At 61.2% G+C, this 27,710-nt stretch overlaps 2 protein-coding genes across 2 annotated transcripts in view; both read left to right on the top strand.

Annotated features, from left to right (window-relative positions):
• LOC121155054 (leukocyte immunoglobulin-like receptor subfamily B member 3) overlaps window positions 1-27,710 on the top strand; it is a 163,604-nt gene that overhangs the window by 126,333 nt on the left and 9,561 nt on the right. The window contains exons 5-17 of the mRNA XM_040978235.1: window positions 1,578-1,859; window positions 2,001-2,182; window positions 13,997-14,120; window positions 20,086-20,370; window positions 20,567-20,866; window positions 21,337-21,387; window positions 21,470-21,621; window positions 24,594-24,699; window positions 24,840-24,881; window positions 25,037-25,318; window positions 25,461-25,766; window positions 25,925-26,209; window positions 26,418-26,717. Of these exons, the coding sequence (XP_040834169.1) occupies window positions 1,578-1,859; window positions 2,001-2,182; window positions 13,997-14,120; window positions 20,086-20,370; window positions 20,567-20,866; window positions 21,337-21,387; window positions 21,470-21,621; window positions 24,594-24,699; window positions 24,840-24,881; window positions 25,037-25,318; window positions 25,461-25,766; window positions 25,925-26,209; window positions 26,418-26,717 (2,697 nt within the window). The remainder of the gene's footprint in view (window positions 1-1,577; window positions 1,860-2,000; window positions 2,183-13,996; window positions 14,121-20,085; window positions 20,371-20,566; window positions 20,867-21,336; window positions 21,388-21,469; window positions 21,622-24,593; window positions 24,700-24,839; window positions 24,882-25,036; window positions 25,319-25,460; window positions 25,767-25,924; window positions 26,210-26,417; window positions 26,718-27,710) is intronic.
• LOC121154953 (leukocyte immunoglobulin-like receptor subfamily A member 6) lies at window positions 14,412-15,339 on the top strand. The gene is made up of 2 exons (XM_040978122.1): window positions 14,412-14,557; window positions 14,652-15,339. The coding sequence occupies exons 1-2, from the start codon at window positions 14,515-14,517 to the stop codon at window positions 15,329-15,331; spliced, it is 723 nt and encodes a 240-aa protein (XP_040834056.1). The 5' UTR covers window positions 14,412-14,514; the 3' UTR covers window positions 15,332-15,339.

The following is a 27,710-nucleotide window of genomic DNA, read 5'->3' as shown; positions in this document are numbered from 1 at the left end:
GGCTGCCCTGGGTCAGTGCTGCCCCGTGTGAGATGATGGGCACCTGTGCCTTCCTCCAGGGAGAGCTTGTGTCCTGCACATGGGGACCAGGGAGCCTGGCAGAGCTGTGGGCAGGGAGTAGACGCAGGGAGGGGCAGCAGGAACTAAGAGCCTGTGATGGAGGGATGGGAGTGCTGTGGGGAGAGAGGAGGCTTGGGGTGACAGCCCCACACAGCCAGGGCCAGGGGGCTGCACTTCCCTCTGAGAGCCTGTGGCCATCACAGAATCACCTCCCATGCCTCCTTCACCGGGTCCTCTCCTCTGATGCCCATGGAGCCCACAGGGAGCAGGGCAGGCAGGGCACAGGCTGGGCTCCGCACTTGAATATTTCTCCCTGGGACTCACACCTCCACACACTCTGTTCTGGCTCACTCTCCTTGTGGCCCAAGCTGTACCTCCATGTCACAGCTCCCCTGCTCTGTCTGCCAAGGTCCCCTTCCCACACCACTGGCAAAGCCTCAGCCAGGCTGGTGCTATGGCATTCAGGGCATACAGGCCTTCCCTTCCTGGGGCAACAGATGTGTCTGCCGAGTATCAGCCAGCACTCTGGACCAGCACCTTCTTCTTCCAGGCCTGATGGTATCCGAGTGTCCCCTCCCCACAGTAGGTGCTGACCCCAAGCCACACCTGCTCCCACCTTCTGTGTAGGAATGCTCTACCCTGGGGCTGAGAGCCACTGGCTGGCATGACCTGGGAAGGTCCATGCTCGACTCACTGCCCCGTGCCCTCCTCTCCTCACACCTGCTCTGCATGTCTGTGTACTCTCCCTGTGACCTGAGCAGGATACCATCCTAGGACACCCCAGGGTGCCCTGTACAGGCCCTCCTGCACCTGCCACAGCACCTTCACCACATCTCTGTGGCGTCTGACCCTTCTGCCCATCCAGCTCCCAGAGCCCTGGAAGTGTCCATTTGCTCCCACACGGCTCTGGTCCCCAATCTCTAACATCAGGTCTGTCACAGCCCAGCGAAGGGAAAGGCCTGCTTCAGACTTTCCCACACTCTCAGGAGGAAGGGGCAGCCTCCCTGGCCCGTGCCCTGTGTGCCACTCCCAAATGGGGAACCTATGATGCTCTTCCCTCCACCCCCTCTCAGCCCTCCCTGCTGGGGCTCCAGGCCCTGTGTGCTCACAGCCGCTCTGCTCCCGGGACCATGGGTGTTGACACCAAGACCCCAGCCCTCATCAGCCTCCTCTGCCTCGGTGAGCTGGGGACATGGGACAGTAGGAAGGCAGGGGCTCAGGGACGGCCACAGCTCCACCACACAGCTCAGAGGCACAAGGTGCAGAGTAGGCCGGCTGCCAGCAAGTGGGGACAAGCTGTCACAGGACCTCTCTTGCAGGGCTGTGCTGGGGACCTTGGGACGAGGCACAGGCACAGGCAGGTGAGTGCTCCCAGCCCTGATCCTGGGCCAGCTGGGGTTGGGGAGGCCAGGACAGGGTCTGTGCTGGTGGTGACAGGCAGGCAGCCTGAGCTGAGCTGGGAACTGAGGGGAGTGCTGAGGGCAGCACCAGCATCTCCAGCTCTGACTCCCTTCCAGGGACCTTCCCAAAACCCTCCATCTGGGCCAAGCCAGGCCCTGTGGTTGCCATGGGAAGCTCTGTGACCATCTGGTGCCAGGCGACTCGTCAGGCTGAGGTCTACCGCCTGTATAAAGATGGTGCATTTCTCGAGGAAACATGGGCCCAGCAGGACTCCACTCACAGGGCCGGCTTCCTCATTGGGCCAGCAAACTCATACAGCGCAGGGCAGTACCACTGTGACTATCAGGCCTCATTTCGCATCTCCCAAGCAAGTGACATCCTGATTGTGGTGGTGACAGGTGAGAGGGGTTCCCAACCACAGGGGCTCCACCTCACAGCAGGGAAACCAGCATGGGCTCCAGGGACCCCACACCCTGTGGAACATGGCTGGGGTGCAGGGCTGCCAGTGCCCCTGTATCAAGGCTCTGCCCTCCCCTCAGGGTTGTACAGAGCACCCTCCCTGTCAGCGCAGCCAAGCCCCGTGGTGGCCCTGGGAGGCACCGTGTCCCTCTCCTGCAGCTCAGACTATTCGTCAGACCTGTTCTATCTGCTGAAGGAGAGAGGAGCCGGCCCCATCCACAGACAGGACTCCAGTTACCTGAATGGGACACGCACATGGCAGGCCACCTTCCGTGTGGGGCCTGTGAACAGCACCCACGGGGGCATCTACAGGTGCTATAGGTCGCCTTACTCCACCCCTCTTTTGTGGTCACTGGCCAACAGCCCCCTGGAGCTCCAGGTCACAGGTGAATGAACCCACAGTGATCCCCACCAGGGCACAGAGAGGAAGAGGGTGGGTGCTGTGTGACCCCTGACCTATACGTCAGGTGCAAAGGCAGCAGACCTTGCTGGCCCTGGGCACCGAGAGCTCTATGTCCCCTTAACACTGGTTCCTCTCTCCCAGGGGTGCTCAGGGAGCCGTCCCTGTCGGCCCACCCAGCCTCGCTGCTGCTCGCAGGACAGAGCCTGACCCTGCGGTGTCACTGCGAACCGGGCTGTGAGAGATTTGCACTGACTCACGACAAGGGGCACACAGCTCCCCGACAGCGCCTGGTGGGGCAGCGCAGCCCTGACTTCCCCCTGGGCCCTGTGTACATATTCCACCGTGGCCGGTACAGGTGCTACAGTAGTCAGCAGGACTCCTCAGTGTGGTCAGCCCCCAGCTCCCCGCTGGACATCCTGGTTGCAGGTGGGGAGCCCCTGCTCATCCCTGGTCCATCACACCAAGCCTGGTCCAGGCCACACCCTGGGAAATGCAAGCCCAGAACTGGGCCAGGTGGAGCTCTGGTCCTGGCAGAGGGACTCCCAGGACACACCCTGCACTGAGGGAGGAGGTCCCTGAGCAGAGGGCCCAGAAGGATCGAGGGCTCCCTATTACCACTGTCTTCTCTCCTCCAGGAACGTTCCAGAAACCATGGCTGCAGGCACAGCTGGGGCCCTCGGTGCCACAAGGAGCTGCCCTGGCCCTGCGCTGTGGCTCTGATGAGGCCTTGGACACCTTCCTCCTGCACAGGGAGGGCTCAGACACTCCTCCCCAGCGCCTGCGTGTGCAGGGCACGGCCACGCCTGCCCAGGTCACCTTCACACTGAGCCCTGTCACCTCAGCCCATGAGGGCACCTACAGGTGCTATGGCTCCCACAGCAGTGACCCCTACCTGTGGTCGCACCCCAGTGACCCCCTGCAGCTCGAGGTGTCAGGTGAGGCCCAGCCCAGTGTGCCCTGTCCTCTGGCTCAGTATTTTGGTAGCTTGGGGAGAGGTTCACCTGTAGGGTCAGCAGAGGTCACAGCTCTATCAGGTGCAGCACCAGGTTGCCCAGCCTGCTGCCCCTCCTGCCACCATCCTGAGCCCAGGAAGGTTAAACTCGGGGCTGAGCCCAGGGCTGAGGCCACAGACCAGATCCTGTTGCAGCCCTCCCACTGAGCACCCAAGAGCAGGGAGCTGCTGTCACCTCGAGCCCCAGGCCAGGCTCACCCTCAGTGACACTGGGGTGCAGCTGGTGGGACCCAGTCTCCTAGAGGCCCAGTGGCTGAAGGGGTTTGAGCCTGCTCACTGCAAAGAGTGGTGCTGGGGCCTAGCCTGGGGGAGGAGACCCCTGCAGGTTTAGGGCCAGGACCACCTCAAGCCTCCTGCCTTGTGCCCATCCATGAGGCCATGAGGAGCCACTGCTCAGTGCCACAGAATCAGCCCCCAGAGTGGTGACTGGGGGCTCTGCTGGGTGGTGATGGAGGGGCTCCCAGGATGGTCTGCGCTCACTCCTCCCTCATGTGGAAGTGCCCATCTGTTTCCTGGCCCCTCTCTCCACTGCAGATGGGATCAGCCACTAGGGTGAGCTCAGAAATGACCCGGTAAGTCCTCCTATGGCACCCGGGCAGCAGCTCAGCACACAATGGCAGCCAGGTGGTTACCCGGGTTGGGGTGGTACTAGAGGCAGTAGACACTGGGTTTTGTGAACCCACCTCTGGGGTTTCTACCCTGGGTGTGGAGTAACCATGTACACGCAGACACCCAGGCTTGATGGCCACCAGCCCTGCCTCACCACCTCAGGAGGCCACCCCAGGCCTGTGTCAGCCTGTCCTGGGTCACCACAGCACTTGGTCACCCCAGCCCTTGGACACGCATCCTCTCTAGTACGACGGTGCTGACTCCTCTGGGCCAGAATGCCTGACGTGGGTGACAGCTGAGCAGGGGTGGCGCCTGGACGATGGGTTAGCAGGGGTGTCCTGGTGTGGGTGACAGTGAGGGCAGGAGGTGGCCTGGTGCCCAGCAGGTGCTCAAAGAAACAGTGCTTGTGTGGGATGATGTATTTTTTGGGGTGTGGGGTACACAGACACACACACACCCTCTCCTGTCTTACTGAGAGAATCCGTGTCAGCAGGACCAGGCTGAGTCCTCCCTGGGTGCTGTCCCCTCACCCCTGGGGAACCTGCAGGTGGGTGCTCCCAACTGCCCCACCTGTGACAGTTCTCAGTGAGGTCCTGGGTCCCTGTATGTCCTCTACAGGCAAAACTCGATTGATTATTGGAAAGGCAGAGTTAACTGAAGCAGAGAGATGTTCCTTCTGCAGGGTCACTCCCAAATGGCCGCTGAGGCTGAGGCTGGGCCGTGTCGAAGCCAGGAGCCCATAGGGTGTTACGCGTGCAGTGGCCCATTAGCAGGGACCAGAATTGGACGTGGAGCGAGCAGGACTTGAACTGGCACTCCAGGAGGCTGTCGCTGTCAGAGGCGGCAGCCTCACCCACTATGCCACAACCACGACCCCATTGAGCCGACAAGGAGCAGTTGGCACCAGAACAGAGGCTGGCCTGGGGCACCACGTCCACCGCACGGGAAGCTACTGTAGACACTCTCCTGCCGTTTCTCTCCCATTGCTCTCTGATTTAACACGGAATTCACACCCATGGCAGACAAGGGGGGTTTCACGTCACCACGTCCACGTGCGTTGCCCCTTTGTCTCCTTTGCGATGGGACACGTCGGCAGCTTACACACTCGGTGTCCGAGCCGTCTGAGTGCCGTGTCTGTGTTGACCACACCAGGAGACATGCGCTGACCTCACTAGACCTTCCCCCATGCTTCCCCTTGCCCACTGTGCACTGCTTCTCACGCACACGTGCACTTTGTGTCCCATGTGGCCACGGCAGCACGGGGTCACCGTGTGTGCGTGTGTCCCGTTGCGGTGCCTCTAAGCACAGGAAGGATCAGTGGCTCAGAGATCAAGGGAGGTGGAGAGATGGGCGCTGTGGTGTAGGGGGTCAAGCTGCTGCCTGCACAGCGCCATGCCATGTGGGTGACGGCCCAGGCCAGGGTTCCACTTGTGCTGCAGCTCCCTGCTAAGGAGCCTGGGAAAGCACGTAGTATGGCCCTAGTACCTGGGCCCCGCAGCCACGTGGGAGACCCTGACGCAGCTCCTGGCTTCTGGTTTTGTTCTGCTGTGGCCATGGCTGTTGTGGTCACTGGGGAGGAAATAGCAGATGCAAATGCATTTTCTCTCAATTTCTTAGACTGTAACTCTGTCATTCACATAAATTCACAATGAAAAAAAAAACCAGAAAGCGTGAGGTGGAGCAGAAGTTGCACCATCTTGGTGTGGGGCACCTCTCTGTGCTCCTGCCACTGAGCAGCAACTCTCCTCACCGTGGCCATGGGCCCTCTCCTGGCGCTGGGTCAGCCTAGTGCTCCTAGGGGGAGGACTTTGGGATCATCCACTCACCATCCCCTCCCCCTCCTTAGGAGCAGCCCAGCCCAGCAGCCCCTCACCCCTTGGCTTCAGGGCTCAGGCTGCTGCAGGGAGGGCCGTCCCAACTCACCCCTCTCTCCTCCTGCAGCCCCCCAGCCCCAGGACCACACCCTGGAGAATCTCATCCGCTTGGGCGTGGCGGGCTTGGTCCTGCTGCTGCTCGGGCTTCTGCTGCTGGAGGCTTGGCTCAGCGCGAGGAGGACCCGGGGCACAGCAGCAGGTCACCCCGGGAGAGGACAGCACTGAACTCAGGGAGACTGTGACCACCAACCACCGCTGGATCTGATGATGTGCTGTCCCAGAGGGGCTTTGGTTTGACGCTGAGGAACCCACCCAGAGACTGTTCCCTGGGGGTGTTATGGCCCAATCCATGGCTCAGGCGTGGGAAGGTGCCCAGGGTAGCCAAGGAGGACTCCTCCCACTGACCTGTGGTCCTCTCCTGCCCTGAGCTGGGTGGCCCTTCCTTCCTGCCCCTCTCAGGTGGGAGAGCACCCCCTGCAGGCCGCCTGTGGAGCAGCACAGCCTGCCCCAGGCTGGGCTCTGGGCTCACAAAGTGTCCTGCTCTGGAATGCCCACACTCCCCAGGCTGTGTTCACCAGCTTCCGTGTTGTCACACAGAACGGGCATCTGGGTTCAGAGAACAGAATAAAGGAGCACATCCGGGTCTCAGGCTGGAACGATACATCCCACTGCACGCTGCTGCCCACTGGCTCCCTCGAGTCCTCTCTCTGTGTGGACGCTGTGGCGTCCCCAGGATCCTCCTGGATCAGGGCCCTGTGGCTGCAGGGCTGGTCGCTGGCGGCTCTCTTTGCTTGTCTCTCTGAGAAGGAAGGCGTCATGCTGGCAAGCCCAGTCTGCGTGGGTGCATTGGTTGGCACCAGACATCACGGCCAGTCACAGGTGCCCATGGGAGGAGTCAGATGCAGAACCCAGAAAAGATATGAAGAGCTGCCTTCACAGGGGTGGGGCAGCCAGGGTCCACCTGTCCCTCCCTGCCCGACAGCGTCCACAGTGCCCCACTGTGTGGAGGCAGTCATTGCTTGTTTCTAAGTGTGACCAACGCCAGCAGCACAGCCTGACGCCCACGCAGGAGCCAACTGACAGCTCCCTGTGCCCCGAGAGCCCTGGCTGAGCCCAGCAGATTCACTGCTCTGCACCCCCAGGTCAGCAAGGACCCGGAACCCTCCTCCATGCAGGGCCCTGCGGGGACCTTGGCGTGCATGAGCTGCCCACAGCACACTGAGCTAGGACCCTGGTCAGCAGGACCGCACACACACCAGCAGGACATTGGGGAACTTGGGCACCTGTGGTTCTGTCTGTGTGGCCACAGCTCTTATCTCTATATTTAATAAGAAAACAAGAGATGTGTCACTGCCGAGTGAGAGAGCCGAGAGAGCAGAAGTGGGAGCCAGGGTGAGGGTGATGAGGATGGAAGCGTTACCTGTTCACTGTGACACGCTGTCTGACAGCCAGGAATGGCCGACCGGGAACGCAAAACTAAGAAGTATATATATATATACATAAAAAAAAAAAAACAGTTCTCATCGCGAGAATTTTAAAATGAAAGTGATGTTATTCCATCCGAGGGTATCCTGAAGGAAATGTGAGAGTGGCGGCTCCTACAGGACAGACAGACAGGGACAGAAAGACCAAGGGAGGGAGCCGAGCAGGTGGGCCTGGACGCACTGACGGCCATCGCTGCTCCAACCACAGGGCCAGGAGAGAGAGAGAAGCAGGAGGCAGCAGCCAGATCCTCCAGCACAGCGTGTCGGCTCCACAGCTTGTAGCTGCAGGGACAAACTCCTCCACCGTGTCAGGGATGGGATCCATCTGTGTGTCTACACACGCACTGCTGTGTCGCTGGGCGGTGGTGTGGCTGTGTGGACACCACCGAGGGGCCTGACACAGAGCTGGGAGACAGCGCCGGCCTCCCTGGGGGCTCTGAGCAGCCCCCCCGCCCTGAGCCTGGAGACTGTGGAGCAGGTCACTGCTGTGATTCCCACAGGCGCTCACACGCAGTGGCACGTGTTTGCACACCTCGACATGCGCGCACAAGAGAAGGGCTGAAGAAATCCGTGATTGGCGTTTCCGGCTTGACCGGGATGTGATGGGGACCGTCACACAGGTGGTCTGTGGTTGACCACAACGTGGCCATGTGACCCTGACCATGCATGACTCAGTAATCAAGGACTTCCCACAGTGCTAACTCCCACCTGAAGAGCTTTGCTGGTGTTTCTGCCGAGTATGAACCACACACACAGGTCTTCCATCTGGTGGTTCACTGCCAAGGGCTACAACAGCCCTGGCTAGTCCAGGTGAAAGCCAGGGGGCTGGAACTCAGGTGAGTCCCCCTCGTGGGGCAGGATTGACCCCAATCCCCTGGGTCACTCCCCACAGGCTGCCACGGGCAGGGCTGAGCAGGAGCTCCATCCGGGTCTCCCGGGGCAGGCTCAGGACTCAAGGCCCTGGACCATCTCCCGCAGGGACAGCTTTCCCAGGGCCTGGGCAGGGAGCTGGGCGCGAAGCGGCGCAGGCGGGAATCCTGGCGCGGCTCCCTCCCTGGCTGCGACCCCGCGCCCAGGCGGCCCGCGCTGCCCTGGCTGTGCGCCTGCGCGCGGCGTGGGCGTGGGCGTGGCTCGGGCGAGCCGAAGGGCAGCGAAGGTTCCACTCCGGAGGCGCTGAGGGAGCGTGGGAGCGCCGGGCCTGGGCGGGAGGAGCAGGCGGCCGGGGCCCGGGGCAGGAGCGGGGCAGGAGGGCGGCCCGGCCGGGAGCCAGGGCGGCGGGCGGGCAGGGCTGAGGGCCCAGGGCCGGGGCGCCGGGGCTGAGGGCCCGGGGAGGGCAGCGCCCCTTGCTGTGGGCTGTGCCCGGGCGGCCCAGCATCCAGCCTGGGGTGTGGCCGCCCTCAGCAGCCAGTGGGTGGCCACCAGCGGCAAGGAGCCTGGAGCCCCGGACATGCCCAGGAGGGGGCAGAGGGAGAGAGGAGACCGAGGGGGTTGACAGGGACATGGCAGGGCAGCGTGGGGGAGTCCTAGCGCCCTGCAGCGCCCAGCGAGTGGGTGACCAAGGGCCACCGTCCATTCCTGTCACCCCTGTGCTGTCAGGCGTCTCCAGACCCCTGACCAGTGTAGGGGTCACACGGGCGATGGAGGGGCTCCCAGGCCAGCCTCTGCAGGGCCCCTGTGACCCTCACTGGTCACCCAGAGATGCTGTGTGTTCTGACCCGCCAGCACCGCCCCCTTCCCTGTCACTGAAAGGGAAGGGACCCAGGAGATCCGGAGTCTGTTTAACCTGCCAGACTCCAGCTGGGGAGGCAGAGGGAACTCTGGGCCCTGACAGCTCCTGCAGAGACCCTGACGGTGAGAGAATGAATGAGGCCAGGGCCATGGCGCCTGGCTAGGTGACAGTTGAGCAAGGGTGGCTCCTTTCCTGGACAATGGGTGACCAAGGGTGGCACCTGGCATAGGCTATGGGTTAGCAGGGTGTCCTGGTGTGGGTGACAGTGAGGGCAGGAGGTGGCCTGGCGTCCAGCAGGTGCTCAAGGTAACAGTGCTGCTTCAGTGGGATGATATGTTCTTTGGGGAGGTGGGGTACAGAGACACACTCCCTGGAGAACCTGCAGGTGGGTGTTCCCAACCGAACCACCTGTGACAGCCCTCAGTGAGGTCCTGGGTCCCTGTATGGGCTTTTCAGACAAAACTCGAGTATCTATTGGAAAGGGAGAGATAACAGAGAAGGAGGTGTTCCATCTGCAGGGTCACTCCCAAGTCACCGCAGTGGCTAAAGTTGGGCCTTGTGGAAGCAAGGAGCCCATAGAGTGTTCTGGAAGCATTGACCCATTAGCAGGGAGCAGATTTGGACATGGAGCAGGCAGGACTTGAACTGGCACTCCAGGGGCAGTCGGTGTCAGAGGTGGCAGCTTTACCCGCTACACCACAAACCTGATACCATTTAGGGTTTCTGTGTGTGTGTCACAGGTGTGTGTGTGTGTGTGTGTTAATTCAGGTATACAAAGAGGAGGAGAGACAGAGAGGAAGATCTTCCATCTGATTATTTCACAACCCAAGTGTCCACAACTGACAGAATTTTGCCAGGAGCCCAGAGCCTGTTTCTAGGACTCCCAAACAGATACAGGGTCCCAAGGAGGTGGGCCTTGACTGCTTTCCCAAGCCGCAAGCAGGGAGCTGGTTCAGAAATGGGGCCGATACATTTAGAACCAGTGCCCATATAGGATCCCACCTCGTGCAAGCCAAGTTCTTTAGCGGCTAAATAGCCTCCACACCTCCTCCCAGGGTAGGGATTCCAGCAGGACCTGGTCACCTGCCCCAGGTCCTAGGGCTCACCTCCATGGAGGCTGCTGGATGCATTAGCCAAAATGGTGAATGGTCCAGCAGTGCTCATGTTGCCTGCTCTGGGTCCTTGAGCCCACCTGCATGGTGGGTGCTGGGTCCATTATTCCTGTGAGGTGTCGAGTGGAGTTTTAGCCACCTGGCCTGTGTTCCTGGTCCCTCTAACATGGAGGGTATCCAGTCCTTGACCCCAGGGTTGGGGGTTGTAGGCAGGCCCAGGTGGTCTGGCCTGGGTCCACGGACCCACCTATGAGAGCTGGTCCTCCACAGTGTAAAGGATGGAATACTGCGTGGCAGACCATGGTGCACAGCGAGGATATGACAGCCCATTGGGGCCAGCAGAGCACGCAGCTACCATACCAGAGAGCAGAGGACAAAACATGTGGACAACTACCACATCCTAACGATGACAGCAAATATCTGTGCGAAGGTCGACCGTGTCAGCCAATGGGCATTGGAAGGGACTCCTCAGCCACAGGACGGCCAGAGCAACAACATTTCAGGGAGATTGCATCCACGTGGGCAGAACCCTCAGCGCATGCGCCACATGGTGACCCTGGGCTGATATCAGGAGGCCGTTCCCCTTCCTCAGGGACTGGAATGGTGGGGAGGCTGGGTATGGCTTCTTCCCTTATCTGCCCCGTTCCCCATAACATGGGAAGGACAAATGGAAAGTTTGGAAACAATGATCACATCTACTCTCCCTAGCCCTCGATCCTTCCTGCCCCCATCAGCTGGGTAAACATCACCTAATGGTAATAAATAAAATAATAGAATAAGTACAAAAAGAGACCAAAAACATGGTGAGACCCCACTGCAGACCCACTAAGTTGTCCCATGATTACCATAAAAAGCAAAAAACAGGCACAAAACCATATGGGTGCCAAATGCTGTCCAGCATGTTGAGGACTGGGAGCCTTTCACGGCCCTTGAGGAAATTATAGTGGTGCCGCTACTGTGGACAACTCCAGCAAATCCTGGAAAAGTTCATCTTTGAGCTACCCGGCCTAGGTTCCCACTGAGAGATACAGAGCATATTAGATTGTTCTGGAATGATCGTGAGCTGCATGTTTGACCCATATGGGGGCTTTGAGGAAGGGGAAGCTGGAAGCGGAGGGGCCATGCAGGAGGTAACTCAATCCTGGGGCTCCCAGGGATGGCTCTGTGCTGTACTAGTGGAGTTACCCCTGAGAGGGGCTGTGGTGAAGTCAGGGCCCCCAACACCAGGCCATGCTGCCCATGGCATCTCCCTGCCTGCTCTCCACCACAAGTGACACAGCCAGAGGCCCCACCCAGATCCCAACTCCTGCGAGCACCATGAGCTTGACCCTGGGGTGGGAGTTGAGCAGGAACAAGCTGAGACTTGACTGAAGGCCCCTGAGCTGTCCTTCGGGATGGCCAGTCCTGGGCCCGGCGGGGCTCACACAGTGAAAGGCAACACCAGGAGAAGGGTGCAGATTCCCTGTGTTTCCCCGTGCCTTCAGGTCTGGCTCCCCTTGCCGCCGCCCCAGGATGGCACTGCCTCCGACTCCCTGGCACCTTGGAGCCCAGAGCTGAACTCCAAGCAGCCCTGCCCAGCACAGGGCCTCGCCCCATGTCTGGTTCTGGCAGGCAAGACCCCAGAGTGAGACCCTCCCCGCCTCAGGCACTGCGCCATGGTGAGGGAATGTCCTGCTCAAGGCCGCCCTGGGTCAGTGCTGCCCCGTGTGAGCTGCTGGGCACCTGTGCCTTCCTCCTGGGAGAGCTTGTGTCCTGCACATGGGGACCAGGGAGCCTGGCAGAGCTGTGGGCAGGGAGTAGACGCAGGGAGGGGCAGCAGGGACTAAGAGCCTGTGGTGGAGGGATGGGAGTGCTGTGGGGAGAGAGGAGGCTTGGGGTGACAGCCCCACACAGCCAGGGCCAGGGGGCTGCACTTCCCTCTGAGAGCCTGTGGCCATCACAGAATCACCTCCCATGCCTCCTTCACCGGGTCCTCTCCTCTGATGCCCATGGAGCCCACAGGGAGCAGGGCAGGCAGGGCAGAGCCGGGGCTCCTCCCTTGAATATTTCTCCCTGGGACTCACACCTCCACACAGCTCTGTGTTGACTGTGGCCCAAGCTGCACCTCCATGTCACAGCTCCCCTGCTCTGTCTGCCAGGGTCCCCTTCTTACACCACTCCCAAGACCTCAGCCAGGCTGGTGCTATCCCATTCAGGGCCCACAGGCCTTCCCTTCCTGGGGCAACAGATGTGTCTGCCGAGTATCAGCCAGCACTCTGGACCAGCACCTTCCTCTTCCAGGCCTGATGGTATCCGAGTGTCCCCTCCCCACAGTAGGTGCTCACCCCAAGCCACACCTGCTCCCACCTTCTGTGAGGAATGCTCTGCCCTGGGGCTGAGAGCACCTGGCTGGCATGACCTGGGAAGCTCCATGCCCAGCTCACTCCCTGGGGCCGTCTTCCCCTCACACCTGCTCCGCCTGTCTGTGTGCCCCCCATGCCCTCCATTCCCTGAGCAGGATACCATCCTAGGACACCCTGTCCCTGTTACAGGCCCTCCTGCCACAGCAACTTCACCACATCTCTGTGGCGTCTGCCCCTTCTGCCCATCCAGCTCCCAGAGCCCTGGAGGATTCCACTCTCACCCTCCCCCATTGCTCTGGTCCCCAGTACTTGGCACCAGGTCTGTCACAGCCCAGCGAAGGCAAGGGCCTGCCTCAGGCTCTCCCCCACTCTCAGGAGGAAGGGGCAGCCTCCCTGGCTTGTGTCTTGTGTGTGACTCCCAAAAGAGGAACCTGTGACACTCCTCCCTCCACTCTGTCTCAGCCCTCCCTGCTGGGGCTCCAGGCCCTGTGTGCTCACAGCCGCTCTGCTCCCGGGACCATGGGCGTTGGCACCAAGACCCCAGCCCTCATCGGCCTCCTCTGCCTCGGTGAGCTGGGGACACGGGATAGTAGGAAGGCAGGGGCTCAGGGACGGCCACAGCTCCACCACACAGCTCAGAGGCACAAGGTGCAGATTAGGCCGGCTGCCAGCAAGTGGGGACAAGCTGTCACAGGACCTCTCTTGCAGGGCTGTGCTGGGGACCTTGGGACGAGGCACAGGCACAGGCAGGTGAGTGCTCCCAGCCCTGATCCTGGGCCAGCTGGGGTTGGGGAGGCCAGGACAGGGTCTGTGCTGGTGGTGACAGGCAGGCAGCCTGAGCTGAGCTGGGAACTGAGGGGAGGGCTGGGGCAGCGCCAGCATCTCCAGCTCTGACTCCCTTCCAGGGACCCTCCCAAAACCCTCCATCTGGGCCGAGCCAGGCCCTGTGGTCGCCAAGGGAAGCTCTGTGACCATCTGGTGCCAGGCGACTCGTCAGGCTGAGGTCTACCGCCTGTATAAAGATGGTGCATTTCTCAAGGAAACACGGGCCCAGCAGGACTCCACTCACAGGGCCAACTTCCTCATGGGGCCAGCAAGTTCATACAGCACAGGGCGGTACCAGTGCGACTATCAAACCTCACTCAACTTCTCCCCGGCCAGTGAGCTCCTGACCGTGGTGGTGACAGGTGAGAGGGGTTCCCCAACCACAGGGGCTCCACCTCACAGCAGGGAAACCAGCATGGGCTCCAGGGACCCCACACCCTGTGGAACATGGCTGGGGTGCAGGGGTGCCAGTGCCCCTGTGTCACGGCTCTGCCCTCCCCTCAGGGTTCTTTCCAGCACCCTCCCTGTCAGCACAGCCAAGCCCCGTGGTGGCCCTGGGAGGCACCGTGTCCCTCTCCTGCAGCTCAGATGTTCTGTCAGGCCTGTTCTATCTGCTGAAGGAGGGAGGAGCCGGCCCCATCCACAGACAGGAGTCCAGGTACTCCTATGAGAGCCGCACATGGCAGACGACCTTCCGTGTGGGGCCTGTGAACAGCACCCACGGGGGCATCTACAGGTGCTATAGTTCGCCTTACTCCACCCCTCTTTTATGGTCACTGGCCAGCAGCCCTCTGGAGCTCCAGGTCACAGGTGAGTGACCCCACGGTAATCCCAACCCAGGGAGCATGGTGGTGGCCAGGGGTCACAGCATTTGACTTATGTGTCAGGTGCCCAGGCAGCAGACACTGCTGGCCCTGGGCATTGGGTGCTGTGCATGCGCTCAAACACCCCTTCCTCTTTCCCAGGGGCTCTGAGGGAGCCCTCCCTGTCGGCCCACCCAGCCTCACTGCTGCTCCCAGGACAGAGCCTGACCCTGCGGTGTCACTGTGAGTCCAGCTGTGAGAGATTCACATTGATCCAGGGAGAGATTAATACAGCCCCTCAATAGCGCCTGGTGGGGCAGCGCAGCCCTGACTTCCCCCTGGGCCCCGTGAACAGCTCCCACGGGGGGAAGTACAGGTGCTATGGTGGTCAGGACTCCTCCATGTGGTCAGCCCCCAGCGCCCCACTGGACATCCTGGTTGCAGGTGGGAGCCCCTGCTCATCCAGGCCCATCCCCCAGGCTGAGCTCTCGGCTCGGTGGGTGGGTTTGATCCTTATTACCACTGTCTTCTCCCACAGGAATGGTCCAGAAACCATGGCTGCAGGCACAGCCGGGGCCCTCGGTGCCACAAGGAGCTGCCGTGGCCCTGCGCTGTGGCTCTGATGAGGCCTTGGACACCTTCCTCCTGCACAGGGAGGGCTCAGACACTCCTCCCCAGCGCCTGCGTGTGCAGGGCACGGCCACGCCTGCCCAGGTCACCTTCACACTGAGTCCTGTCACCTCAGCCCATGAGGGCACCTACAGGTGCTATGGCTCCCACAGCACTGACCCCTACCTGTGGTCACAGCCCAGTGACCCCCTGCAGCTCGAGGTGTCAGGTGAGTCCCAGCCCAGTGTGCTCTGTCCTCTGGCTCAGTGCTTGGCTGGACTCCTGGAGAGTTCCCTGGGGAGAGTGCCCAGATGGGATCCACCCTGTCAGGGACAGCACCAGGCTGCCCGTCCTGTTGACCCTCCTGCAACCACCCTGACCCCAGGAGAGGAGGACTCGGGGCTGAGCCCAGGGCTGAGGCCACAGGGCCTGGGCGTCCTGCGGCCCTCCCACAGAGCACCCAAGAGCAGGGAGCTGCTGCCACCTCGAGCACTATGCCAGGCTCACCCTCTGTGGCACTGGATGCAGCTGGTGGGGACCCCAGTCTTCCAACCAGCTCTGAATGTCACTATACTAGATGTGGCATTTGAATCATGTCTCATATTGTAAAGAAATAATAACTATTTATTCCTACGAAATGGTAATTAGAGAAGGAGCGTTAGGACCTGGGGCTTCTTCCTTCACTGTCCCTGCCCCCTTCTCAGGAGGAGCCCAGCCCAGCAGCCCCTCACCCCTTAGCTTCAGGGTCAGGCTGCTGCAGGGGAGGGCCGTCCCACCTCACCCCTCTCTCCTCCTGCAGCCCCCCAGCCCCAGGACCACACCGTGGAGAATCTCATCCGCTTGGGCGTGGCGGGCTTGGTCCTGCTGCTGCTCGGGCTTCTGCTGCTGGAGGCTTGGCTCAGCGCGAGGAGGACCCGGGGCACAGCAGCAGGTCACCCCGGGAGAGGACAGCACTGAAATCAGGGAGACTGTGACCACCAACCACCGCTGGATCTGATGATGTGCTGTCCCAGAGGGGCTTTGGTTTGACGCTGAGGAACCCACCCAGAGACTGTTCCCTGGGGGTGTTATGCCCCAATCCATGGCTCTGGCGTGAAAAGGTGCCCAGGGTAGCCAAGGAGGACTCCTCCCACTGACCTGTGGTCCTCTCCTGCCCTGAGCTGGGTGGCCCTTCCTTCCTGCCCCTCTCAGGTGGGAGAGCACCGCCTGCAGGCCGCCTGTGGAGCAGCACCGCCTGCCCCAGGCTGGGCTCTGGGCTCACAAAGTGTCCTGCTCTGGAATGCCCACACTCCCCAGGCTGTGTTCACCAGCTTCCGTGTTGTGGCACAGAACGGGCATCTGGGTTCAGAGAACAGAATAAAGGAGCACATCTGGGTCTCAGGCACGAATGATACATCCCACTGCACGCTGCTGCCCACTGGCTCCCTCAAGTCCTCTCTCTGTGTGGACGCTGTGGCGTCCCCAGGATCCTCCTGGATCAGGGCCCTGTGGCTGCAGGGCTGGTCGCTGGGGGCTCTGCTTGCTTGTTCTCTGAGAAGGAAGGCGTCATGCTGGCAAGCCCAGTCTGCGTGGGTGCATTGGTTGGCACCGGACATCACGGCCAGTCACAGGTGCCCATGGGAGGAGTCAGATGCAGAACCCAGAACAGATATGCAGAGCTGCCTTCACAGGGGTGGGGCAGCCAGGGTCCACCTGTCCCTCCCTGCCCGACAGCGTCCACAGTGCCCCACTGTGTGGAGGCAGTCATTGCTTGTTTCTAAGTGTGACCAACGCCAGCAGCACAGCCTGACGCCCACGCAGGAGCCAACTGACAGCTCCCTGTGCCCGAGAGCCCTGGCTGAGCCCAGCAGATTCACTGCTCTGCACCCCCACGTCAGCAAGGACCCGGAACCCTCCTCCATGCAGGGCCCTGCGGGGACCTTGGCGTGCATGAGCTGCCCCCAGCACACTGAGCTAGGACCCTGGTCAGCAGGACCGCACACACACCAGCAGGACATTGGGGAACTTGGGCACCTGTGGTTCTGTCTGTGTGGCCACAGCTCTTATCTCTATATTTAATAAGAAAACAAGAGATGTGTCACTGCCGAGTGAGAGAGCCGAGAGAGCAGAAGTGGGAGCCAGGGTGAGGGTGATGAGGATGGAAGCGTGACCTGTTCACTGTGACACGCTGTCTGACAGCCAGGAATGGCCGACCGGGAACGCAAAACTAAGAAGTATATATAAAAAAAACAGATCTCATCGCATGAACTTTTAAGAAAATGTGATGTTATTCCATGGTAATGCATCCTGAAGGAAATGTGAGAGTGGCGGCTCCGACAGGACTGACAGACAGGGACAGAAAGACCAAGGGAGGGAGCCGAGCAGGTGGGCCTGGACGCACTGACGGCCATCGCTGCTCCAACCACAGGGCCAGGAGAGAGAGAGAAGCAGGAGGCAGCAGCCAGATCCTCCAGCACAGCGTGTCGGCTCCACAGCTTGTAGCTGCAGGGACAAACTCCTCCACCGTGTCAGGGATGGGATCCATCTGTGTGTCTACACACGCGCTGCTGTGTCGCTGGGCAGTGGTGTGGCTGTGTGGACACCACCGAGGGGCCTGACACAGAGCTGGGTCAAGCTGGAAATGGCAGTCACACAGTGTTCTTCGGCCCTTCTCCCGTGCGCGCATGTCAAGGTGTGCAAACACGTGCCACTGCGTGTGAGCGCCTGTGGGAATCACAGCAGTGACCTGCTCCACAGTCTCCAGGCTCAGGGTGGGGGGCTGCTCAGAGCCCCCAGGGAGGCCGGCGCTGTCTCCCAGCTCTGTGTCAGGCCCCTCTGTGGTGTCCACACAGCCACACCACCGCTCAGCGATGCAGCAGCGACCTGCTCCACAGTCTCCAGGCTCAGGGCGGGGGGCTGCTCAGAGCCCCCAGGGAGGCCGGCGCTGTCGCCCAGCTCTGTGTCAGGCCCCTCGGTCGGTGTCAGAGGTGGCAGCTTTACCCACTATACCACAAACCTAATACCATTTGGGTCTCTTGTTTCTTTGTTTGTTTGTTTAATTTTAAAGTCAGGTATACAAAGAGGAGGAGAGACAGAGAAGATCTTCCATCTGATTATTTCACAACCCAAATGGCCACCACTGACAGAATTGTGCTAATCCGAAGCCAGGAGCCCAGAGCCTGTTCTAGGTCACCCAAACAGGTACAGGGTCCCAAGGAGGTGGGCCTTGACTGCTTTCCCAAGCGGGAAGCAGGGAGCTGGTTCAGAAATGGGGCCGATACATTTAGAACCAGTGCCCATATAGGATCCCTCCTCGTGCAAGCCAAGTTCTTTAGCAGCTAGGCTACCTCCACACCTCCTCCCCAGGGCAGGGATTCCAGCAGGGCCTGGTCACCTGCCCCATGTCCTAGGGCTCACCTCCATGGAGGCTGCTGGATGCATTAGCCAAAGTGGTGAATGGTCCAGCAGGACTCATGTTGCCTGCTCTGGGTTCTTGAGCCCAGCTGCGTGGTGGGTGCTGGGTCCATTATTCCTGTGAGGAGTCTTGGTCCCTCTAACATGATGGATACTCAGTCCGGGAGCCCCAGGGTTGGGGGTTCTAGCCAGGCCCCGGTGGTCGGGCCTGGGTGCGTGGGCCCACCTGTGAGAGCAGGTCTCCGCAGTGTAAAGGATGGAGTACAAGATGGCACACCATGGTGCACTCTCCCTGTCCCGTGTTCTCCACATGTCACCAGCCCCTGAGCAGGACAGCACCCATGGGTGCCCTGTCCCTGTCACAGGCTCTCCTGTACCCATCCCTGCCTCTTACCACATCTCTGTGGTGTCTGCCGCTTTTGCCCATCCAGCTCCCAGAGACCTGGAAGTGTCCACTCACTCCCCCACAGCTCTGGTCCCCGGCACTTGGCACCAGGTCTGTCACAGCACAGCGAAGGCAAGGGCCTGCCTCAGGCTCTCCCCAACTCTCAGGAGGAAGGGGCAGCCTCCCTGGCCTGTGCCCTGTGTGCCACTCCCAAATGCAGAAGAACCTGTGACGCTCCTCCCTCCACCCCCTCTCAGCCCTCCCTGCTGGGGCTCCAGGCCCTGTGTGCTCACAGCCGCTCTGCTCCCGGGACCATGGGCGTTGGCACCAAGACCCCAGCCCTCATCGGCCTCCTCTGCCTCGGTGAGCTGGGGACACGGGACAGTAGGAAGGCAGGGGCTCAGGGACGGCCACAGCTCCACCACACAGCTCAGAGGCACAAGGTGCAGAGTAGGCTGGCTGACAGCAAGTGGGGACAAGCTGTCACAGGACCTCTCTTGCAGGGCTGTGCTGGGGACCTTGGGACGAGGCACAGGCACAGGCAGGTGAGTGCTCCCAGCCCTGATCCTGGGCCAGCTGGGGTTGGGGAGGCCAGGACAGGGTCTGTGCTGGTGGTGACAGGCAGGCAGCCTGAGATGAGCTGGGAACTGAGGGGAGGGCTGGGGCAGTGCCAGCATCTCCAGCTCTGACTCCCTTCCAGGGACCCTCCCCAAACCCTCCATCTGGGCCGAGCCAGGCCCTGTGGTCACCAAGGGAAGCCCTGTGACCATCTGGTGCCAGGCAACTCGTCAGGCTGAGGTCTACCGCCTGTATAAAGATGGTGCATTTCTCAAGGAAACACAGGCCCAGCAGGACTCCACTCACAGGGCCGGCTTCCTCATCGGGTCAGCAAATTCAGTTAATGCAGGGCAGTACCACTGTGACTATCAGGCCGCATTCCGCATCTCCCAGCACAGTGAGCTCCTGACCGTGGTGGTGACAGGTGAGAGGGGTTCCCCAACCACAGGGGCTCCACCTCACAGCAGGGAAACCAGCATGGGCTCCAGGGACCCCACACCCTGTGGAACATGGCTGGGGTGCAGGGGTGCCAGTGCCCCTGTGTCACGGCTCTGCCCTCCCCTCAGGGCTGTTTCCGGCACCCTCCCTGTCAGCACAGCCAAGCCCTGTGGTGGCCCTGGGAGGCACCGTGTCCCTCTCCTGCAGCTCAGATGTTCTGTCAGGCCTGGCCCATCTGCTGAAGGAGGGAGGAGCCGGCCCCATCCACAGACAGGAGTCCAGGTACTCCTATGAGAGCCGCACATGGCAGACGACCTTCCGTGTGGGGCCTGTGAACAGCACCCACGGGGGCATCTACAGGTGCTATAGTTCAGCTTCCAACAACCCACTTTTGTGGTCACTGGCCAGCAGCCCCCTGGAGCTCCAGGTCACAGGTGAGTGACCCCATAGTGATCCCAGCCCAGGGAGCATGGTGGTGGCCAGGGGTCACAGCATTTGACTTATGTGTCAGGTGCCCAGGCAGCAGACACTGCTGGTCCTGGGCATTGGGTGCTGTGCATGCCCTCAAACACCCCTTCCTCTTTCCCAGGGGCTCTGAGGGAACCCTCCCTGTCGGCCCACCCAGCCTCACTGCTGCTCCCAGGACAGAGCCTGACCCTGCGGTGTCACTGCGAACCAGGCTGTGAGAGATTCGCACTGACCCATGACAAGGGGCACACAGCCCCCCCACAGCGACTGGTGGGGCAGCGCAGCCCTGACTTCCCTCTGGGCCCCGTGTACAGCTCCGTTGCAGGCCAGTACAGGTGCTACGGTGGTCGTCAGGACTCCTCCATGTGGTCAGCCCCCAGTGCCCCACTGGACATCCTGGTTGCAGGTGGGGAGCCCCTGCTCATCCAGGCCCATCCTCCTAGGCTTTGCGCTAGGCTCACAGCCCAGAGTGTTTCTGTATGGGGCTGTGGTTTTGGAGGAGGGACTCCCAGGGCACCCTCCCTGCACTGAGGGAGGAGGGTCCCCAAAATCAGGGTCCAGTGGAGTGGGCTACTCCCTGTTACCACTGTCCTCTCCAACAGGAATGTTCCAGAAACCACGGTTGCAGGCACAGCCGGGGCCCTCGGTGCCACAAGGAGCTGCCGTGGCCCTGCGCTGTGGCTCTGATGAGGCCTTGGACACCTTCCTCCTGCACAGGGAGGGCTCAGACACTCCTCCCCAGCGCCTGCGTGTGCAGGGCACGGCCACGCCTGCCCAGGTCACCTTCACACTGAGTCCTGTCACCTCAGCCCATGAGGGCACCTACAGGTGCTATGGCTCCCACAGCAATGACACCTACCTGTGGTCACACCCCAGTGACCCCCTGCAGCTCGAGGTGTCAGGTGAGTCCCAGCCCAGTGTGCTCTGTCCTCTGGCTCAGTGTTTTGGTGGCTTGGGGAATGCCCCGGGGAGGATCCCTGGGGTTAGGGCCTGTCAGGGACAGTACCAGGCTGCCTGCCCTGTTGACCCTCCTGCAACCACCCTGACCCCAGGAGAAGAGGACTCGGGGCTGAGCCCAGGGCTGAGGCCACAGGGCCTGGGCATCCTGCGGCCCTCCCACAGAGCACCCAAGAGCAGGGAGCTGCTGCATCCTCGAGCACTATGCCAGGCTCACCCTCTGTGGCACTGGGATGCAGTTGGTGGGGACCCCAGTCTTCCAACCAGCTCTGAATGTCACTATACTAGATGTGGCATTTGAATCATGTCTCATATTGTAAAGAAATAATAACTATTTATTCCTACAAAATGGTAATTAGAGAAGGAGTGTTAGGACCTGGGGCTTCTTCCTTCACTGTCCCCGCCCCCTTCTCAGGAGGAGCCCAGCCCAGCAGCCCCTCACCCCCGCAGCCGGGCTCGCCCACAGGTGATAAAGCAGCACCCTCAGCTTCAGGGCTCAGGCCGCTGCAGGGAGGGCCGTCCCACCTCACCCCTCTCTCCTCCTGCAGCCCCCCAGCCCCAGGACCACACCGTGGAGAATCTCATCCGCTTGGGCGTGGCGGGCTTGGTCCTGCTGCTGCTCGGGCTTCTGCTGCTGGAGGCTTGGCTCAGCGCGAGGAGGACCCGGGGCACAGCAGCAGGTCACCCCGGGAGAGGACAGCACTGAACTCAGGGAGACTGCGACCACCAACCACCGCTGGATCTGATGATGTGCTGTCCCAGAGGGGCTTTGGTTTGACGCTGAGGAACCCACCCAGAGACTGTTCCCTGGGGGTGTTATGCCCCAATCCATGGCTCTGGCGTGAAAAGGTGCCCAGGGTAGCCAAGGAGGACTCCTCCCACTGACCTGTGGTCCTCTCCTGCCCTGAGCTGGGTGGCCCTTCCTTCCTGCCCCTCTCAGGTGGGAGAGCACCCCCTGCAGGCCGCCTGTGGAGCAGCACCGCCTGCCCCAGGCTGGGCTCTGGGCTCACCAAGTGTCCTGCTCTGGAATGCCCACACTCCCCAGGCTGTGTTCACCAGCTTCCGTGTTGTGGCACAGAACGGGCATCTGGGTTCAGAGAACAGAATAAAGGAGCACATCCGGGTCTCAGGCTGGAACGATACATCCCACTGCACGCTGCTGCCCACTGGCTCCCTCGAGTCCTCTCTCTATGTGGACGCTGTGGCGTCCCCAGGATCCTCCTGGATCAGGGCCCTGTGGCTGCAGGGCTGGTCGCTGGCGGCTCTGCTTGCTTGTCTCTCTGAGAAGGAAGGTGTCATGCTGGCAAGCCCAGTCTGCGTGGGTGCATTGGTGGGCACCGGACATCACGGCCAGTCACAGGTGCCCATGGGAGGAGTCAGATGCAGAACCCAGAACAGATATGAAGAGCTGCCTTCACAGGGGTGGGGCAGCCAGGGTCCACCTGTCCCTCCCTGCCCGACAGCGTCCACAGTGCCCCACTGTGTGGAGGCAGTCATTGCTTGTTTCTAAGTGGGACCAACGCCAGCAGCACAGCCTGACGCCCACGCAGGAGCCAACTGACAGCTCCCTGTGCCCCGAGAGCCCTGGCTGAGCACAGCAGATTCACTGCTCTGCACCCCCACGTCAGCAAGGACCCGGAACCCTCCTCCATGCAGGGCCCTGCGGGGACCTTGGCGTGCATGAGCTGCCCCCAGCACACTGAGCTAGGACCCTGGTCAGCAGGACCGCACACACACCAGCAGGACATTGGGGAACTTGGGCACCTGTGGTTCTGTCTGTGTGGCCACAGCTCTTATCTCTATATTTAATAAGAAAACAAGAGATGTGTCACTGCCGAGTGAGAGAGCCGAGAGAGCAGAAGTGGGAGCCAGGGTGAGGGTGATGAGGATGGAAGCGTTACCTGTTCACTGTGACACGCTGTCTGACAGCCAGGAATGGCCGACCGGGAACGCAAAACTAAGAAGTATATATAAAAAAATAGATCTCATCGCATGAACTTTTGAGAAAATGTGATGTTATTCCATGGTAATGCATCCTGAAGGAAATGTGAGAGTGGCGGCTCCTACAGGACAGACAGACAGGGACAGAAAGACCAAGGGAGGGAGCCGAGCAGGTGGGCCTGGACGCACTGACGGCCATCGCTGCTCCAACCACAGGGCCAGGAGAGAGAGAAGCAGGAGGCAGCAGCCAGATCCTCCAGCACAGCGTGTCAGCTCCACAGCTTGTAGCTGAAGGGACAAACTCCTCCACCGTGTCAGGGATGGGATCCATCTGTGTGTCTACACGCACTGCTGTGTCGCTGGGCGGTGGTGTGGCTGTGTGGACACCACTGAGGGGCCTGACACAGAGCTGGGTCAAGCTGGAAATGGCAGTCACACAGTGTTCTTCGGCCCTTCTCCCGTGCGCGCATGTCAAGGTGTGCAAACACGTGCCACTGCGTGTGAGCGCCTGTGGGAATCACAGCAGTGACCTGCTCCACAGTCTCCAGGCTCAGGGCGGGGGGCTGCTCAGAGCCCCCAGGGAGGCCGGCGCTGTCACCCAGCTCTGTGTCAGGTCCCTCGGTCGGTGTCAGAGGTGGCAGCTTTACCCACTATACCACAAACCTAATACCATTTTGGTTTTTTGTTTCTTTGTTTGTTTGTTTAATTTTAAAGTCAGGTATACAAAGAGGAGGAGAGACAGAGAAGGTCTTCCATCTGATTATTTCACTCCCCAAGCGGCCACAACTGACAGAATTGTGCTAATCCGAAGCCAGGAGCCCAGAGCCTGTTCTAGGTCTCCCAAACAGGTTCAGAGTCCCAAGGAGGTGGGCCTTGACTGCTTTCCCAAGCGGCAAGCAGGGAGCTGGTTCAGAAATGGGGCCGATACATTTAGAACCAGTGCCCATATAGGATCCCTCCTCGTGCAAGCCGAGTTCTTTAGCAGCTAAACAGCCTCCACACCTCCTCCCCAGGGTAGGGATTCCAGCAGGGCCTGGTCACCTGCCCCAGGTCCTAGGGCTCACCTTCATGGAGGCTGCTGGATGCATTAGCCAAAGTGGTGAATGGTCCAGCAGGACTCATGTTGTCTGCTCTGGGTCCTTGAGCCCAGCTGCGTGGTGGGTGCTGGGTCCATTATTCCTGTGAGGTGTCGAGTGGAGTTTTAGCCACCTGGCCTGTGTTCCTGGTCCCTCTAACATGATGGATACCCAGTCCGGGAGCCCCAAGGTTGGGGTTCTAGCCAGGCCCAGGTGGTTTGGCCTGGGTACGTGGGCCCCCCTTTGAGAGCAGGTCTCTGCAGTGTAAAGGATGGAGTACTGGATGGCACACCATGGTGCACTGTCCCTGTCCCGTGTTCTCCACATGTCCTCCATTCCCTGAGCAGGACAGCACCCATGGGTGCCCTGTCCCGGTAGCAGGCTCTCCTGTACCCACTCCTGCCTCCTACCGCATCTCTGTGGCATCTGCCCCTTCTGCCCATTCAGCTCCCAGAGACCTGGAGGATTCCACTCCCTCCCTCACAGCTCTGGTCCCCGGTACTTGGCACCAGGTCTGTCCCAGCACAGCGAAGGCAAGGGCCTGCCTCAAGCTCTCCCCCACTCTCAGGAGGAAGGGGCAGCCTCCCTGGCCTGTGCCCTGTGTGCCACTCCCAAATGAGGAAGCTGTGACACTCCTCCCTCCACCCCCTCTCAGCCCTCCCTGCTGGGGCTCCAGGCCCTGTGTGCTCACAGCCGCTCTACTTCCGGGACCATGGGCGTTGGCACCAAGACCCCAGCCCTCATCGGCCTCCTCTGCCTCGGTGAGCTGGGGACACGGGACAGTAGGAAGGCAGGGGCTCAGGGACGGCCACAGCTCCACCACACAGCTCAGAGGCACAAGGTGCAGAGTAGGCTGGCTGCCAGCAAGTAGGGACAAGCTGTCACAGGACCTCTCTTGCAGGGCTGTGCTGGGGACCTTGGGACGAGGCACAGGCACAGGCAGGTGAGTGCTCCCAGCCCTGATCCTGGGCCAGCTGGGGTTGGGGAGGCCAGGACAGGGTCTGTGCTGGTGGTGACAGGCAGGCAGCCTGAGCTGAGCTGGGAACTGAGGGGAGGGCTGGGGCAGCGCCAGCATCTCCAGCTCTGACTCCCTTCCAGGGACCCTCCCAAAACCCTCCATCTGGGCCCAGCCAGGCCCTGTGGTCGCCAACGGAAGCTCTGTGACCATCTGGTGCCAGGCGACTCCTCAGGCTGAGTTCTACCACCTGTATAAAGATGGTACATTTCTCAAGGAAACACAGGCCCAGCAGGACTCCACTCACAGGGCCGGCTTCCTCATCAGGCCAGCAAACTCATACAGCGCAGGGCAGTACCAGTGCGTCTATCACACCTCCCTCGGCCTCTCCCAGGCCAGTGACCCACTGACCGTGGTGGTGACAGGTGAGAGGGGTTCCCCAACCACAGGGGCTCCACCTCACAGCAGGGAAACCAGCATGGGCTCCAGGGACCCCACACCCTGTGGAACATGGCTGGGGTGCAGGGGTGCCAGTGCCCCTGTGTCACGGCTCTGCCCTCCCCTCAGGGTTGTACAGAGCACCCTCCCTGTCAGCGCGGCCAAGCCCCGTGGTGGCCCTGGGAGGCACCGTGTCCCTCTCCTGCAGCTCAGGCTATTCGTCAGGCCTGTTCTATCTGCTGAAGGAGGGAGGAGCCGGCCCAATCCACAGACAGGAGTCCAGGTACTCCTATGAGAGCCGCACATGGCAGACGACCTTCCGTGTGGGGCCTGTGAACAGCACCCATGGGGGCATCTACAGGTGCTATAGTTCAGCTTCCTACAACCCTCTTTTGTGGTCACTGGCCAGCAGCCCCCTGGAGCTCCAGGTCACAGGTGAGTGACCCCACAGTGATCCCCACCAGGGCACAGAGAGGAAGAGGGTGGGTGGGGTGTGACCCCTGACCTATACATGAGGTGCAAAGGCAGCAGACCTTGCTGGCCCACGGCACCGAGAGCTCTATGTCCCCTTAACACCCGTTCCTCTCTCCCAGGGGTGTTCAGGGAGCCCTCTCTGTCGGCCCACCCAGCCTCACTGCTGCTCCCAGGACAGAGCCTGACCCTGCGGTGTCACTGCGAACCAGGCTGTGAGAGATTCGCGCTGACCCAGGACAAGGGGCACACAGCCCCCCCACAGCGCCTGGTGGGGCAGCACAGCCCTGACTTCCCCCTGGGCCCCGTGTACATCTCCGTTGCAGGCCAGTACAGGTGCTACGGTGGTCGTCAGGACTCCTCCATGTGGTCAGCCCCCAGTGCCCCGCTGGACATCCTGGTTGCAGGTGGGGAGCCCCTGCTCATCCCAGGTCCATCACAAAAAGCCTGGTTCAGGCCACGCCCTGGGAAATGCAAGCCCAGAACTGGGCCAGGTGGAGCTTTGGTCCTGGCAGAGGGACTCCCAGGACACCCCCTGCACTGAGGGATGAGGTTCCCCCACTTCAGGGTCCATTGGAGTGGGCTACTCTCCATTACCACTGTCTTCTCCAACAGGAATGTTCCAGAAACCCTGGCTACAGGAACAGCCGGGGCCCTCGGTGCCACAAGGAGCTGCCGTGGCCCTGCGCTGTGGCTCTGATGAGGCCTTGGACACCTTCCTCCTGCACAGGGAGGGCTCAGACACTCCTCCCCAGCGCCTGCGTGTGCAGGGCACTGACACGCCTGCCCAGGTCACCTTCACACTGAGTCCTGTCACCTCAGCCCATGAGGGCACCTACAGGTGCTATGGCTCCCACAGCAGTGACCCCTACCTGTGGTCATACCCCAGTGACCCCCTGCAGCTCGAGGTGTCAGGTGAGTCCCAGCCCAGTGTGCTCTGTCCTCTGGCTCAGTATTTTGGTGGCTTGGGGAATGCCTTGGGGAGGATCCCTGAGGTCTAGGGCCTGTCAGGGACAGCACCAGGCTGCGCTCCTTGTTGACCTTCCTGCAGCCACCATGAACCCAGGAGGGGAGGACTCGGGGATGACATCAGGGCTGAGGCCTCAGGGCCTGGCTCTCCTACAGCCCTCCCACAGAGCACCCAAGAGCAGGGAGCTGCTGCCACCTCGTCATCGTGCCAGGCTCACCCTCTGTGGCACTGGGGTGCAGCTGGTGGGGACCCCATTGTTCTAGAGGCCCAGGGAGTAAACTGGTTGAGGGCTGGCCTGCTGCAGAGTGTGGTGCTGGGGCCTGGCACGGGGGGGAGTCCCAGGCAGGAATAGGATCAGGACTGGCCCAACCCTACTGTCTTGTGCCCATCCATGAGGCCCTGAGGATCCACTGCTCAGTGCCACAGTGTCAGCCCCCGGAGTGGTGGGTGGGGGCTCTGCTGGGTGCGGATGGAGGGGCTCCCAGGCTGGTCCTGGCTCACTCCTCCCTCCTGTGGAAGTGCCCATCTGTTCCCTGGCCCCTCTCTCCACTGCACATGGGATCAGCCACTCCGTTGAGCTCAGGGAGGACCCAGGAAGGCCTCCTATGGCACCTGGGCAGCAGCTCAACACACAATGGCAGCTAGAGGGCTACCTGGGTTTAGGTGGGCAGCGCTGGAGGCAGAGGACACCGGGTTTTGTGAATGCACAGCTGGAGTGCCTACCCTGTGTGCTGGGGCCCTAGACCTTCCCCACACACTTCCAGTACACTCAGACATCAGGCATGGATGGCCCCCAGTCCTGGGTCACCCCAGCCCTGCTTCACCATCACCCTAGGCCACCACACGCCTTTGTCAGCCTGTCCTGGTCACCACTGCCCAGAATCATTGCACCCATGGGCCACACCTCCTGCTCTAGTCCTGGGGCGCTGACTCCTTAG

The sequence above is a fragment of the Ochotona curzoniae genome, unplaced genomic scaffold, assembly GCF_017591425.1.
Source record: "Ochotona curzoniae isolate NIBS_2020 unplaced genomic scaffold, NIBS_Ocur_1.0 contig_2861, whole genome shotgun sequence".
NCBI lineage: Eukaryota > Metazoa > Chordata > Mammalia > Lagomorpha > Ochotonidae > Ochotona > Ochotona curzoniae.
Note: the sequence above shows the minus strand (reverse complement) of the source record. Positions and strands in the feature narration are given on the sequence as shown.

Bases quoted from the DNA above. Each gene is read 5' to 3' on its own strand.
- LOC121154953 (XM_040978122.1), top strand. From the start codon at position 14,515: ATGTGGTCAGCCCCCAGCGCCCCACTGGACATCCTGGTTGCAG. The intron at 14,558-14,651 runs GTGGGAGCCCCT...CTTCTCCCACAG, and splicing joins ACTGGACATCCTGGTTGCAG to GAATGGTCCAGAAACCATGG.